General features: G+C 47.7%; 2 protein-coding genes and 1 long non-coding RNA gene across 3 annotated transcripts in view; 1 reads left to right on the top strand and 2 right to left on the bottom strand.

The window, feature by feature from the left end:
• The window catches only part of DNAJB2 (DnaJ heat shock protein family (Hsp40) member B2), a 28,287-nt gene extending 24,971 nt beyond the window's left edge, over positions 1-3,316 (bottom strand). The window contains exon 1 of the mRNA XM_018571544.1: positions 3,298-3,316. The gene's annotated coding sequence lies outside the window, so the exon portion shown is untranslated. The remainder of the gene's footprint in view (positions 1-3,297) is intronic.
• Positions 3,317-6,426: 3,110 nt separating this feature from the next.
• Positions 6,427-14,942, bottom strand: LOC108799640 (tubulin alpha-1A chain-like). The gene is made up of 5 exons (XM_018571535.1): positions 14,913-14,942; positions 9,993-9,999; positions 8,248-8,470; positions 7,978-8,126; positions 6,427-7,433 (listed from the first exon to the last, which is right to left on the bottom strand). The coding sequence occupies exons 1-5, from the start codon at positions 14,918-14,920 to the stop codon at positions 6,450-6,452; spliced, it is 1,371 nt and encodes a 456-aa protein (XP_018427037.1). The 5' UTR covers positions 14,921-14,942; the 3' UTR covers positions 6,427-6,449.
• LOC108799642 overlaps positions 8,397-15,936 on the top strand; it is a 9,645-nt gene continuing 2,105 nt past the window's right edge. Inside the window, exon 1 of the long non-coding RNA XR_001942039.1 lies at positions 8,397-8,474. This is a non-coding gene — a long non-coding RNA (uncharacterized LOC108799642). The remainder of the gene's footprint in view (positions 8,475-15,936) is intronic.

The following is a 15,936-nucleotide window of genomic DNA, read 5'->3' as shown; positions in this document are numbered from 1 at the left end:
ACTACTACTAGCCCCATCAACCTACCATGTAATGGAGATTCACAAGGGCAGACATGTTTGCAGTCCAGCCTGAGTGACAACCACGGCTCCCTCTATAGATACGGCAGAGTGAGTGTTGTCACCCTGGGACAGGAAGTGTGTAAGTGAAAATAAAGCAAAACAATCCTGAAAGCAGAAAACTAATGCAGCCGCCACATCTAAGGACTGGTAAACTACAATCTATCATTTTTGGGGGTTTAGATACACTTTAAGATGTTTTTGAGAAACCGACAGCGCCAGTTCACATTTTTCTGACCCGCTTTATGAAGTCTGACAACCCCCCCCCAGTTCTACATATAAAGGTCATACATGTATGTAAGACCGCAGAGACACTTACCCTCTTGTCACGTTGCAGAAAACTGTTTCCAGAGATGACCGGCAGGAAAACAGAAACTCTTTGTATGTGTTGTGTAGAGAAGGATTGGAATGTCGGTGTGGCGCCTCCCGGTGGTCAGGATTGGGATCTCAGGCCATAACACGCGGGGTCTCAGCTATTCGCAGCTCTCTGTAGTTCCTGAAAGAATAAACATGATGTCAGAGGACAACACAGATAGGGCCCGTGCGAGATCCAATGACCCCACGCCCAGGCCGGATCTGTCCCGCCTTGGGTGGCACTCTGCCCGTAGTCCCGGCTAAACTCAAATGCAGATAATCCCGGCGTGGCAGGCCGATAATCCCCACCGGGGAAGCACTTTGTAAAGCCCCTCAGACTTCTACTGTTACTCCGCAAGATAGAGGAGACACTGCACAGGAAATGCCGCTTCCCCTTCAAGCTGGACTCTCACATGTCTCTGCAAACAAAGTCATTACCTTGTAAAAGTTACAGTGACATCATCACCGTGCTGTACATAGCCTGTGCAGAGAGCAGGGATGTGGGAGGGGTCACCCACTACAGGAAACTACAGGAGGGGCGGAGACAAGACCACACCCTGCACATAGAGAGAGAGAGCAGCAGTGAGTGGTCTTTATTACAGCAGGGGGCGGAGACCAGACCAGCCACCCTGCACAAGGAGAGAGCAGTGGTGAGTGGTCTTTATCACAGGAGGGGGCGGAGACAAGACCAGTCACTCTGCACAAGGAGAGAGAGCAGTGGTGAGTGGTCTTTATTACAGGAGGGGGCGGAGACTAGACCAGTCACCCTGCACAAGGTGGAGCAGCAGTGAGCAGTCTTTATTACAGGAAGTTCCTCACACTGGATTACTGCACTCTCTCTCTCCTTGTGCTGGGTGACTGGTCTAGTCTCTGTCCCCTCCTGTAATGAAGACCGCTCACTGCTGCTCTCGTGTCCCCCATGTCCTCCTGGTGCCCCCCGTGTCCTCCTGGTGCCCCCCGTGTCCTCCTGCATCCTCAGATATCCCCGTGTCTGTCTAGCAATGTGTCATCATTTGATATGCTTTGTTGCGGTTCATCTTGTGTTGTCACATGTGATGTCAGGTGTCAGTGTGTGGAGAATGAAGTCACATTGTAGCCGCCCCTCCCCCCCTGACACAGTGTCATGTATATCCAGGCTCCTCTCTATACAGAACCGGGACCACCACCGCGCTGAGCCCCGGAGCAGCCGCATGGACGGTGTCACCCCGTGTCCAGGCACACAGGTATAGACACGGGGAACCCGCATGTAGAATGATGTGCCCGTGTCTGTCTGTCCCAGTGTACATATCAATACCAATCTGTCCGTCTGTCCAGTGTCAGCTCTGTGATGGTAGAGATCCATAGACTGTCTGTCTGTCCTGTACATGTCCCCATGTCTGTCTGTCCTGTACATGTCCCTATGTCTGTCTGTCCTGTACATGTCCCTATGTCTGTCTGTCCTGTACATGTCCCCATGTCTGTCTGTCCTGTACATGTCCCCATGTCTGTCTGTCCTGTACATGTCCCCATGTCTGTCTGTCCTGTACATGTCCCCATGTCTGTCTGTCCTGTACATGTCCCCATGTCTGTCTGTCCTGTACATGTCCCCATGTCTGTCTGTCCTGTACATGTCCCCATGTCTGTCTGTCCTGTACATGTCCCCATGTCTGTCTGTCCTGTACATGTCCCCATGTCTGTCTGTCCTGTACATGTCCCCATGTCTGTCTGTCCTGTACATGTCCCCATGTCTGTCTGTCCTGTACATGTCCCCATGTCTGTCTGTCCTGTACATGTCCCCATGTCTGTCTGTCCTGTACATGTCCCCATGTCTGTCTGTCCTGTACATGTCCCCATGTCTGTCTGTCCTGTACATGTCCCCATGTCTGTCTGTCCTGTACATGTCCCCATGTCTGTCTGTCCTGTACATGTCCCCATGTCTGTCTGTCCTGTACATGTCCCCATGTCTGTCTGTCCTGTACATGTCCCCATGTCTGTCTGTCCTGTACATGTCCCCATGTCTGTCTGTCCTGTACATGTCCCCATGTCTGTCTGTCCTGTACATGTCCCCATGTCTGTCTGTCCTGTACATGTCCCCATGTCTGTCTGTCCTGTACATGTCCCTATGTCTGTCTGTCCTGTACATGTCCCTATGTCTGTCTGTCCTGTATATAGTGATGTCCCTATGTCTGTCTGTCCTGTATATAGTGATGTCCCTATGTCTGTCTGTCCTGTATATAGTGATGTCCCTATGTCTGTCTGTCCTGTATATAGTGATGTCCCTATGTCTGTCTGTCCTGTATATAGTGATGTCCCTATGTCTGTCCTGTATATAGTGATGTCCCTATGTCTGTCCTGTATATAGTGATGTCCCTATGTCTGTCCTGTATATAGTGATGTCCCTATGTCTGTCCTGTATATAGTGATGTCCCTATGTCTGCCCTGTATATAGTGATGTCCCTATGTCTGTCCTGTATATAGTGATGTCCCTCTGTCTGTCTGTTCTGTATATAGTGATGTCCCTCTGTCTGTCTGTCCAGCATATATTTGATTTTGGCTGTGCCTGTCCCCTTCTGTCTGCTCATGTGATGACATCACTCTGTAGATGTTGAAGCCCCTTATGTCTGCATGTCTGGCTGCCAGCCCAATGTATGTGATGTCACGTGTCTATGCTCTTCTGTCCCATGATGTCCCCCTGTTTGTCTTGCCAAGTGATGGCGTCACACAGAGACACCCCCCCCCGTGTGTCCTGCTGTGTGGTGACGTCACCCAGGGTCCCCCATGTGTCTAGCAGTGTGCTAACGTCACCCAGAGCCCCCCTGTGTGTCCTGCCGTGTGCAAACGTCACCCAATGCCCCCCTTTATGTGTCTTGCCGTATGGTGACGTCACCCCGTGTCCCCGGTACTCACTACGCTCCTCTCGCTCTCGTAGTCTCCTCTCTCTTCTTCTCTCTTCTGGATGGTTTATCACCTCGGGTGTGACGTCACCGACAGCTGAGCAGAAAGGTCCAGAATATACCAGGCGAGCCTATCTCCAGCGTGGCCAATCAGCTGCGGGCAGTCGCTCCAAGGAGCCCGCTGATTGGGCTGTTGCTTAGAGAGGGCGGGGCGCGGACTGTTATTGCGCACACTGCGGACAGGAGCGATGTCTGGGCTGTCAGTCAGCGCTGGTCCGGTTATTAGACATTCCTCCTCCTGTGATTCACAGACAGATTATCATTCACACAATGCATTCAAATGTTGCAGGTTATCATAAAGTTACATAATGTGTTAGAAAGGATACTTAGTAGTATGGCTGACTTAAAGTGTAAATAAACCCTGATAATTAAAGGGGAAGTGATTCACTTGGGGCCCCCAGGGGTTTCTGGTCTCAGGTGGGCCCTGCAGGGTCTCTGGGGGGGGGCTGTGCTGGGTCTATGGTGGGCTGTGGGGGGGCTCAGGTGGGCTCTGCAGGGTCTTAAGTGTGCTCTGGGGGGCTGTGCCGGGTTTATGGTGGGCTCTGCAGCAGTGAGCGACAGAGTGATCAGTTCTTCGGCTGTGATGTCAGAGCCAGCATGAGCAGAGCTGAAGAGGAAGAGAATGAGACAGCGCAGGCACGGGAATGTGTTCTGGAGGTAGGTACTTTTTTGGGGGGGTGGGGCGATTTCCTAGGGGGCCATGTGAGCAGAGAACGGATGCTGACGTCCTCACGTCCATTGACTTGCATTGGACTTGAGGACACAGAGGGACACTCCACCACGAGAGCGGTGGAGGAATAGAGATGAGCAGACACCGCTGCAGGACCAAGGATCAGGCGAGTGCATCTTCTTTATTTTAGACCCTAGACCAGGGGTGGGCAACTCTGTCCCCTCCAGCTGGAACTACAAGTCCCACAAAGCATTGCAAGACTCCAGCAGCCACAGGCATGGCTCCCAGAGACACAATAGGATTTGTAGTAAAAGGAGAACTATGGGGTCAGGGCTTTTCCCCATAGTTCTCCTTAGGGTAACGGGAGGACACAAACTAGCGTCCTCCCGTCACCCTAAGCTGAGTATACCGCAAGCTACAGCTCTCTGTATACTGAGACGCCGCAGCTGAAACGGATCCCGACAATTATGTCTGGCTCTGCTCAGCTGCGTGAGTGACAGCTGGCTTTGCCTATCTAGAGGCAGAGCCAGCTGTACCCTCCCCCGTCCGTTCCGCCAGTCAGCACTGGAGGATCGGCGGGGGGAATCCGTGACAGGATCGAGAAGTGAGCGAACACCGGTATGTGTTCGCTCACCTCCCGATCTACTGAGCCGACCTGTGACAGTTTCATTGTCACAGGTCGGCTAGAACTATGAGGATGAGTGAAAATCACTCACCTCATAGTTCTCCTTTAAAGCACAGCTGGAGGGCCAGAGCTGCCCACCCCTGCCTTAGACCAATACAGGCACTTAACCCTTGCAGGGCGAGGGTTACCCCACTGCAGGGGTTCATTTTTTAAATGGCCCGACGTTCTTCTATCATTTCTGCAGTCTGTCTTCATAACACGGCCCCTTCATCCCCCTTATTGATTTTGTTGCCCTTCTCTGAACTTTCTCTAGTTGAAGGATCCGTCCTTCATGAGGATCGATGACCAAAAACCAGAATGTGATATAGAAAGATATAGAAAGAATCCTATAGACTGCTGTCCTCTGAGTGTTTTCTCATTAATGTGTACATTGTATCCAGGCTGGAATCTCAAACTCTGACCTTTGCTGAGCTGTGGCTGTAAGGTGCTCTTGGTTACTGGGGCAAAACAAATCCTGTTCCTAGACCAGATCAGGGCTTTAACTAGACTTCATATTCTTCCACTGGATACGTCTGAGCGGAGCCCAGGTATGCCAATGCAGCATTGCCCCTCCTGACCTGATTTTTACGGTCTAGTGACACTTACAAGTCTTGTCCCTCCACAAATCTGTGACTCCACAAACTCTGCTGTACAGAGACCGCAGGAGGCTGATACCAGGTCACATTCAGGTACTAGACATGTGCATTCGGATTCATACGAACCTGCAAATCAACGGGCGCTTGAACATGTGAGTGCCGCCATCATGGTGTATACCAAGATCTACTCCAAAATGGCGGCGCGCACGCGCAGAACGTGCCGGCAGCCGATATGGCCGCCGCTTGTTCTGCGGTTTCAGTGTGCAGTTTCGGATTCGGAGGCTCGTTGCCTCCGAATCCGTAACAACATAAAAATTTGTTTCCTTTGACGAAACGAATGAAAACGTTTTTCGTTTTCATTTGTTTCGTCTGGAAACAAATTTTTTTGTTGTGCACATGTCTACCCGGTACCTTCACTTCTTTCATTTACAAAAAATATATAACTGTAGTGATGTATAAATGAATGTAATTATATATGCATATGTACATATATATATATACTGTGTATATATATAGTCATGGAGGATTCTGCCCTTTCAGCGCAAAATTATAGCTAATTTACCTATAAACGTCAGGTGGTCATAATAATCTGGCCACTCAGTGTATATAGAGTCATGGAGGATTCTGCCCAGGTATATATATATATACAGTGGTACCTCGGTTCACAAACGCTTCTGTTCGCGAACAATTCGGTTCGCAAACAGGAAGTTCAGCAAAATGTTGCTTGCGTTTGCGAACTCCACATCGGGTGATGAACACAACCGCAGCCATCTTCCCTGCTCTGACACATGGTGGTGGCTTCCTCTAGTCGAGATAACGGTCTGATCACAGTTTGATTCGGTTCGCGACCAGAATCGCAGAACAAATTAAGTTCGTCAACCGAGGTACCACTGTATTCACAATGCTCTGCACAGTTCCTCATTACCCTCGCCATAGCTGGCAGAAGAAATCTTATCATTTGAATTGGATTAGTTGCTTTGAACCATACAAAGGTTTTTTGTTTTTTTTCCCATTGAGACGTGTTGTGTTTACATAAGTACGTCACATGGACAAAGTATTGGAATTTTTACCAAATTATAATAAAGTATAAAATAACCAAAACACAATAAAAGAAATACATGAAGCAATATTCATTCAGAAAAATAGACTTTATTTTAGTATTATTGTGCAGTAATTTAATACTCTTCTCCCTCCTCTCCTTCACCTTCTCCCTCAACGCTGTCAGTGCCAACCTCTTCATAATCCTTCTCCAGGGCGGCCATGTCCTCACGAGCCTCGGAGAACTCTCCTTCCTCCATACCCTCACCCACGTACCAGTGCACAAAGGCACGCTTGGCATACATCAGATCGAACTTGTGGTCCAGGCGAGCCCAGGCCTCAGCAATGGCTGTGGTGTTGCTCAACATGCACACGGCACGCTGCACCTTGGCCAGATCTCCACCGGGAACCACAGTTGGTGGCTGGTAGTTGATACCAACCTTGAACCCGGTTGGGCACCAGTCCACAAACTGGATGGTGCGCTTGGTCTTGATGGTGGCGATAGCAGCATTGACATCTTTGGGCACCACATCCCCACGGTACAGCAGGCAGCAAGCCATGTATTTGCCGTGTCTGGGGTCACATTTCACCATCTGGTTGGCTGGCTCAAAGCAAGCATTGGTGATCTCAGATACAGAGAGCTGCTCATGGTAAGCTTTCTCTGCAGAGATGACAGGGGCATAGGTGGCTAGGGGGAAGTGGATACGGGGGTAGGGCACCAGGTTGGTCTGGAATTCAGTCAAGTCCACGTTCAGAGCTCCATCAAACCTGAGGGAAGCGGTGATGGAGGACACGATCTGGCCAATCAGACGGTTCAGGTTGGTGTAGGTTGGACGTTCGATGTCCAAGTTTCTGCGGCAGATGTCATAAATGGCCTCATTGTCCACCATGAAAGCACAGTCTGAGTGCTCTAGTGTGGTGTGGGTGGTGAGGATGGCGTTATAGGGCTCAACCACAGCTGTGGAGATCTGAGGAGCTGGGTAGATGGCGAACTCCAGCTTGGACTTCTTGCCGTAGTCAACAGACAGACGTTCCATCAGGAGAGAGGTGAAACCAGAGCCAGTGCCTCCACCAAAACTGTGGAAGATGAGGAATCCCTGGAGGCCGGTGCACTGGTCAGCCTGAGAAAGAAGACACACAGATTTTAGATAACTACCATGCAGCTTCAATAACATTGTGCCCACGTGCTGATGCCTTCTAAAGTTTTTTAGAGACTCCAACTACAGGATTTCCTTCACCGCCGCTCCACTGAAACTATTCTGAGAGCAAATTAAGACCATGTGTTCTCTTCTGGATTCTACAATTAATAATTAGAAAATGTAACAAGCATAGACTAAAGCTGGCCATTCATGTTAAGATATTGATTGGTACTTTTGGACCTAACTCAAAAGAATGTTGAAGATCGGCTCATCTGTTACGATGTTGTTGCTGAAGCTTTTGAAACTGACCAATCAAACTCTTACTCTGCATGGCTAGCTTAACAATGACCTCATTAGTATGGAGATGAGAACAATTTCAGGAACAGCTTGCCTCCGTAATCCTGAAGGAAAATAAGAAAACGTCAAGTGTTCCAACCTGCTGGCATCCATCCCAGATATGAGCACAGTATCTGGAACTGGTGGGATGTTGTGCTGGGTCTACACTGTACTGCCTCACTCAACTCACCAGTTTGCGGATCCTGTCCAGCACCAGGTCAATGACCTCCTTGCCGATGGTGTAGTGACCTCGGGCATAGTTGTTGGCGGCGTCCTCCTTGCCGGTGATGAGTTGCTCAGGGTGGAAGAGTTGCCGGTAGGTTCCGGTCCTCACCTCATCTGTAGAGATATAACAATAATGGTTGGCATCCAAACTGGAGACATTTTGGGGACACTTCCTAGTTTCTGATGAACTCTGAAGCATCCCTCAGTCCTAGACCACCATCACCAATCTACTCACCAATCACGGTGGGTTCCAGGTCCACAAAGACAGCTCGGGGGACGTGTTTTCCAGCCCCGGTCTCACTGAAGAAGGTGTTGAAGGAATCGTCTCCTCCACCGATGGTTTTGTCACTGGGCATCTGTCCGTCCGGCTGGATGCCGTGTTCCAGGCAGTACAACTCCCAGCAGGCATTGCCGATCTGCACTCCGGCCTGGCCAACGTGGACTGAGATGCATTCCCTCTGTGTGGGGGAAGCAGTAAAGCTTTTGTTAGATAGCAGTGAGTGGCATGCAATGAAAATTATATACAATATAGATAAAACAGATGCTTATCAAACATATATTCCAATCTGTACTTGGAAATAGGATCTGCACGAGTGTAGAATGTATAACATTATATGGAGGGGTGGGGGGGGGGCGCCGGCCGCCGGGCAGCGACAAGCGTGCTGGCCGGGAGGAAAACAATATTGGAACAGGCTATATAGAAGGTATTGAAGAAGCCAGTCACACACAATATAAAAGTGCTTCACTATAATACACAAATGTTAAAGAAGAACTCCAGGACTTAATACAATGAACACTTAGCATTGCGGCTACCCCAGAACTGCAAGGATTAAGTGCTCATTTTGGTCTGGGTGCAAAAATAAAGCAGCTATGCTCACCTGATCCTCGGTCCCGGAGAAGTGACCCCTCACCTCTTTCGCCTCTCTGCTCTGGTGATGGTTTGTCCCTCTGCATCCTCACATGTAATGAGCTGAGGAGCCCAGTGGAAAAGAGGCTCTGGGGACCGGTCCAGCAGACACGTGGAACTGGGGATCAGGTGAGTATATCTGCTTTATTTTCGCCCCTAAACCGAAGCGAGCGCTTAACCCTTGCAGTGCCGGGGTAGCCCCGCTGCAAGGGTTCGTTTTAATAAATCCTGGAGTTCTTAGTAGAAAGTAAGGGGTTCATTTATAAAAGTTCACAGTTCGCAGGGCCCTGGTGCCCCACAATACGAGTATAGGAGAGGAAGTTTTATAAACGTACCCCTATAAGAACCGGGTTCGGATTCAGTCGGGTTCAGATAAGTGTTACAATGTGATACAAAATCCTGTTTTAAAAATAATCTTTATCTGCAGTCTCCAGGCACAGAGTGCGGTCATACACAGGGATATATAGAATCGCAGAGTGCGGTCATACATCAGGGGTATATGGAATCGCAGAGTGCGGTCATACACAGGAGTATATGGAATAGCAGAGTGCGGTCACACACAGGAATATATAGAATTGCAGAGTGTGGTCACACACAGGGGTATATGGAATCGCAGAGTGCGGTCACACACAGGGATATATAGAATCGCAGAGTGCGGTCACACAGGGATATATAGAATCGCAGAGTGCGGTCATACACAGGGGTATATGGAATCGCAGAGTGCGATCACACACAGGGATATTTAGAACCGCAGAGTGCGGTCATACACAGGGATATATAGAATCGCAGAGTGCGGTCATACACATGGGGTATATAGAATTGCATAGTGCGGTCACACACAGGGATATATAGAATCGCAGATTGCGGTCATACACAGGGATATATAGAATCGCAGAGTGCGGTCACACACAGGGATATACAGAATCGCAGAGTGCGGTCATACACAGGGATATATAGAATCGCAAAGTGTGGTCACACAGGGATATATAGAATCGCAGAGTGCGGTCACACACACAGGGATAATGGCACAGTGCGGTCACACACACAGGGATGTATGGAATATAGATTCTCACCATGATGCTGAATAAAGTAAAGATCTCCGGGTTCCAATGTGTTATGTGTTCGGGAAGGAGCGGTCGCTGTCCCCTCTCTCTCCTCTCCTCCTTATATATAGGAGGCAGTGACAGCAGAGTCCTTAGTAACAGGAGGGAGGTGGAGGGAGCACGGGGGCCGGTGACACTATACAACACAATCCTGCCTGGGAGCGGCTCCGCAATACACAACACAACTGTAACCTAGCAGTGAATGGTCACCATGAGGAGTAACATGCCTCTAGGAGGACACCAATCAGTAAGCTATTTACATCCAAAAGCAACCAGAGCTCGTATTCATAGCAATACACTCGCAATCCAATGTTGTACAGCCATATACACTTATGAGAATATCAGAAAGGTATAAATAAAGATGGCTTCGTTGAAGATGGAGAGAGTGCTTTAAGGATGGCGTCCTCCGAATTGCTCAGTGCTTTTCACAATACATTGATAGGGGGCTTCTTCAGGAGTTAGGCAGTTCACTCCTAGAGTAAAAATTGAAACAAACTAGGGATGCACCGATACCATCTTTTCGGTATTGAGTACGAGTACCAATTTTTTTTTCTCTTGTATGCGCCGATACCGAATACCGATACCGGAAGTCCCATTAGGGAAGTAATGTGTGTAATGACTCGCCGCCCGGCTTCCTGATTAGCCGTAAAGCCGGCTGCATGCATCTTCGTCACCAGATGACGAGGAAGCATGGAGCCGGCTTTCTGGCCAATCAGGAAGCCGGGCGGCGTGTAATGACTCGCTGCCCGGCTTCCTGATACCGAAAGTTCTGGTATCGGTATAAGCATGTTCTGGTATCGGCACCCTAAAAATACCAATGTAATATACACTATATTGCTAAAAGTATTGGGACACCCCTCCAAATCATTGGATTCAGGTGTTGCAATCACCTCCATGGTCACAGGTGTATAGGATGAGGCACCTCGGCATGCAGACGCTTCTACAAACATTTGTGAAAGAATGGGTCGCTCTCAGGAGCTCAGTGACTACAAGCGTGGCACCGTGATAGGTTGTCACCTGTGCAATAAGTCCATCCGTGTTCTCTAGAGTCCATCACCAAGTGCAATGCAAAGCGTGGGATGCCATGTTGTAAAGCACGCCGCCACTGGACTCTAGAGAAGTGGAGACGTGTTCTCTGGAGTGACCAATCACGCTTCTCTGTCTGGCGATCCGATGGACGTGTCTGGGTTTGGCGGTTGCCAGGAGAACGGTACTTGCCTCACTGCATTGTGCCAAGTGTAAAGTTTGGTGGAGGGGGGATTATAGTGAGGGGTTGTATTTCAGGGGTTGGGCTTGGCCCCTTAGTTCCAGTGAAGGGAACTCTTAAGGCATCAGCATACCAAGACATTTTGGACAATTTCATCCTCCCAACATTGTGGGAACAGTTTGGGGACCGCCCCTTCCTGTTCCAACATGACTGCGCACCAGTGCACAGAGCAAGGTCCATAAAGACATTGATGGGGCAGTTTGGGGTGGAGGAACGTGACTGGCCTGCACAGAGTTCTGACCTCAACCCCATAGAACACCTTTGGGATGAATTAGAGCGGAGACTGCGAGCCCGGCCTTCTCCTCCAACATCAGTACCTGACCTCACAAATGATCCAACATTCCCATAGACACACTCCTAAACCTTGTGGACGGGTTGAAGCTGTTATAGCGGCAAAGGGCGGAGCCAACTCAATATTGAACCCTATGGTCTAAGACTAGGATGCCATTAAAGTTCATGTGCGTGTAAAGGCCGGCGTCACAATACTTTTGGCAATATAGTTTATCTTTACAGTATCACGGGGAAACAATATAAACAATACATTCCACAAAAACATAATCAAACTAATGTAATAGATGCCAGTAGTTATCCAGCGATCTGTGACATGCAAATAAAATACACATAACTACTCTCATTTGAATATATTAAATATGAGATCGGCAAATGCCTTCGCAGTATATATGAGTAAAGAGGATTACCATGGCCTCATTAATAACTAAATGTACTTTTATAAGAACTCAACATGTGTGGAAGTCCTATGTAAAAAGTGTGGGTAAGTATGTAAAAAGTTTGTACAACATTATAGCTGTAGTCGTTACATGTTGTGACACATTCGTTTTTAATGAAGAAAATGAATAAAAGAAAAAATAATTTATATATTTACTTTGTTTATTTTGTGTGCACCTTAAAAGCCCTATAATAGGGATTTGTGGTAGATTCTTGATATGAGGGTGTGCTGCTGCCTCACAATCCGTGAACACCTTTCTAATACGTATTGCTAACAACTGTAACCAAAGACAAAAAGTGACCCCGGGGCAGAGAGGGAGGACAGAAGGAGGGAAGAGGGGACACAAGGAGGGAAGAGAGGACACAAGGAGGGAAGAGGGGACACAAGGACGGAAGAGAGGACACAAGGAGGGAAGAGAGGACACAAGGAGGGAAGAGAGGACACAAGGAGGGAAGAGGGGACACAAGGAGGGAAGAGAGGACACAAGGAGGAAAGAGAGGACACAAGGAGGGAAGAGAGGACACAGGGAGGGAAGAGAGGACACAAGGAGGGAAGAGAGAACACAAGGAGGAGGGAAGAGAGGACACAAGGAGGGAAGAGGGGACACAAGGAGGGAAGAGAGGACAGAAGGAGGGAAGAGAGGACACAAGAGAGGACACAAGGAGGGAAGAGAGGACAGAAGGAGGGAAGAGAGGACACAGGGAGGGAAGAGAGGACAGAAGGAGGGAAGAGAGGACACATCATTCTACAAGATTTTACATCAGAGAGAGGAAATAAAATCATGACTGTTACTTTGTAACAATTTATAAAAACTGTTATTCTAAAAACTTCTAAAGTTGTCTCTTCTGGCTCTGTGACACAATGTGATCTGGATTGTAAACTCTTTTTTAAAGGAGAATTATTTCACTCAGCCTCATAATCTGAGCCGACCTGTGACAATGAAACTGTCACAGGTTGGCTCAGTAGATCGGGAAGTGAGCGAACACATAGCGGCGCTCGCTCACTTCTCGATCTATCCGTGCAGAGAGCCGCGACAGGAGAGGGACTGAATTCCCCCCTCCCCTGTCCGATCCTCCGGCGCTGACTGGTGGAATGGACGGTGGAGGGGGCGGGTACAGCTGGCTCTGTGTCTAGATAGGCTGCGGCGTCTCAGTATACCGCAAGCTGTAGCTAGTTTGTGTCCTCCCATTACCCTTAGGAGAACTATGGGGAAAAGCCCTAACCCCATAGTTCTCCTTTAAGATTTATACACATTGGGGGGATTTATCAAAATTGGAGCAGACAAAAACAGGTGCAGCTGTGCATGGCAACGAATCAGCTTCTCTCTTCAGTTTGTTCAGTAAAGATTTGAAAATTAAAAAGAGATACTGATTGGTTGCCATGCACAGCTGCTCCAGTTTTTGTCTGTTCCAGTTTTGATAAATTCCCTTCATTGTGTGTTAGTTTTATTCATAATTCCAAATATATAATCGCATTCTAGAGTATTTTTAGTTGATGGTTTCACAGACCCTTTTGGTTATTTTCTTCAGTCCAAATTAAAACCGGATTTCTATTTAGAATGGCAATTGTTTTTGTTTTGCAATAAATTTTAATTTGATTTTTTTTAATGTTCTTCTAAAAGAGAGAATAAAAAATAGATAACACACAATTATAATGACATGATACCATGGACATTAATGAGACATTTTCTAGTTCCCATTATTTTCTTTTTGATTTGCCCTTAAAAAAGTGGCCTATAAATGGCCGCACACAGCTTGAAGTGGATGGGACACTTTCTATGTACAGTAAATAGTCATTTGGTCATCATGTGGAGCCTTTATCATGGGCTGACCATGCTGTGACTGGAGATGACTTTTCTAAACTATTATCTAATCCATTGATTGGGGCCCACCAGACGTATGCGCATTGATTTGCTCATGAACAGCAATGGGACTTTAATCACCATGACAGTGAAATCGAAGAGAGGCAAGTAGGGAGTATTCTTTTCCCCTTTTGCTAGTTTTCTTTCTGTCCAAATTAAAATCGGATCTCTGTTTAAAATAGTAATTGTTCGTAGTATAAATGAAGTCAATACTATGAATGAGATGATGAGGATGGAGGAGATTCTGGCTATAAAAACTGACAAATATGACAATTTATATACTTTATGAGCAGTTTGGGAAGAAGAGAAGGGAGAAGGAAGGAAGGAGGAGAAGGGAGCAGTGAGTAGGTGAGTGCTGTGTATTGGTGGAGACACACACAGCTTACTAGCACACACAAGGGTGGCTCCATAGGACCACCCTAAAACAGGATATCAGGGCCAGTCCTCAGGAGAGCAGCTGATTCTGCAGCAAACTAAAACTTTTAAACATCAAGGAGCATCATGTTATACAGGTGGAACTCAAATAATTAGAATATCGTGCAAAAGTAATGGCAGTAAGTGCTGCAAAAGGGGCCCAAACCAAGTACTGAGTACATATGCATGCTTGTACTTTTCAGAGGTCTGATATTGTTCTATGTACAATCCTTGTTTTATTGATTGCATGTAATAATCTACTTTTTTGAGGTTGTGGATTTGGGGTTCTTGGGGTTTTCATGAGCTGTAAGCCATAATCATCACAAATTATGACAAATCACGGCTTGAATTATCTTGCTTTGCGTGTAATGAGTCTATCTCATATATTAGTTTCACCTTTTAAGTTGCATTAGTGAAATAAATGAACTTTGCACGATATTCTAATTATTCGAGTTTCACCTGTATATAGAACCAATGTTTTTTTTCTTTTAGTCTCAGATAGAGTAAGGAAGGATTAGAACCCCTGCCAGATTTTTATTGCTGTGTGTCCTAACTAGGTGGATTCAGTGGTGTCACAAGGGGGGTTCATTGGAGTGTCACCCCCTCTGAAAAGTCGGGCACTCGGTCATGACCGACAGTTTCGAGCGAGAGGAGGGGACCCGGCGGCATATCTTATCCGCCGGGTGATTTTCCCTTCCTGTGTCAGGGCCGCCCAAAACGTAATTCGCCGCCAGGAAAGGGGGGGGCATCTTGGTGATGGACGCTGGCAGGTATCAATAAGATCGCCGCGCATGCGCGATGACATCACGACAGGGTGTCACCTGGTAACCGCTCCGGGTGACACCCAGCCCTGGGACACCCCTGGGTAGATTTACTTGTATTTTGTCCTGTTGTCCAGAAAGGGAGTTGTCACCAGCACAGAAGGTGTGCGGGACTCTCTCAATAGGGGACAACTCTTCCAGTGACAATTGTATAAAAAGGGCATTTCCTCTCAATTTCTGGAGACTTCCTGTTGAGTCTCCAGGACATGAAGTGAAGGGAAATCTCCTCAAAAAGAGATGTAAAAAAAGTGAAAAAAGTTTTGGCCATGCATACACTTTAATTATCAGGTTACCGCCTCAGGCTGCTTCATTATGGGGATGCCCCCGGCTGGCACAAGTATGGCCTAGCAGCACCCTGACAATATGGGGTATAATGGGCAGGTTGTAAATCATACTGGGCATTGCTGTTGGCAAAATTGGCCCATGTGGTAATGTGATGTGTTGTAAGCAACAGTGACGCAGCTGGTGGTTTTATTATTATTACATCAGGGCACCCATAGGTGTGAGATGACAGCCATCGGCTTTGGCTGCTTCTGGCTAGACCGAGCAACAATCTCTATGAATGGGCCCAATCTCCTCCAACCAATTGGGATAAAATGTTAAAATTGTCTTACCCTGAGTCAGCATTGTTTTCCTGCTGCTCTGCCCCTTGCTTATTGCGCATACTAGGGTCTTCCAATGGTAACTAAAGGATGATTACACACTCAGGAACCATAGTGAGTGTATGAGCTTGGAAAGATTAAAGAGACCCTGCCAGTTCCCTAACAAATCCAAATGGTTCCTCATCTCTTCTCATAGACCCCAGGGCTGAGGTTGTGTTTCCG

This window comes from Nanorana parkeri, unplaced genomic scaffold (assembly GCF_000935625.1).
Source record: "Nanorana parkeri isolate BGI_ZX_2015 unplaced genomic scaffold, ASM93562v1 scaffold1776, whole genome shotgun sequence".
NCBI classification, from domain to species: domain Eukaryota; kingdom Metazoa; phylum Chordata; class Amphibia; order Anura; family Dicroglossidae; genus Nanorana; species Nanorana parkeri.
Note: the sequence above shows the minus strand (reverse complement) of the source record. Positions and strands in the feature narration are given on the sequence as shown.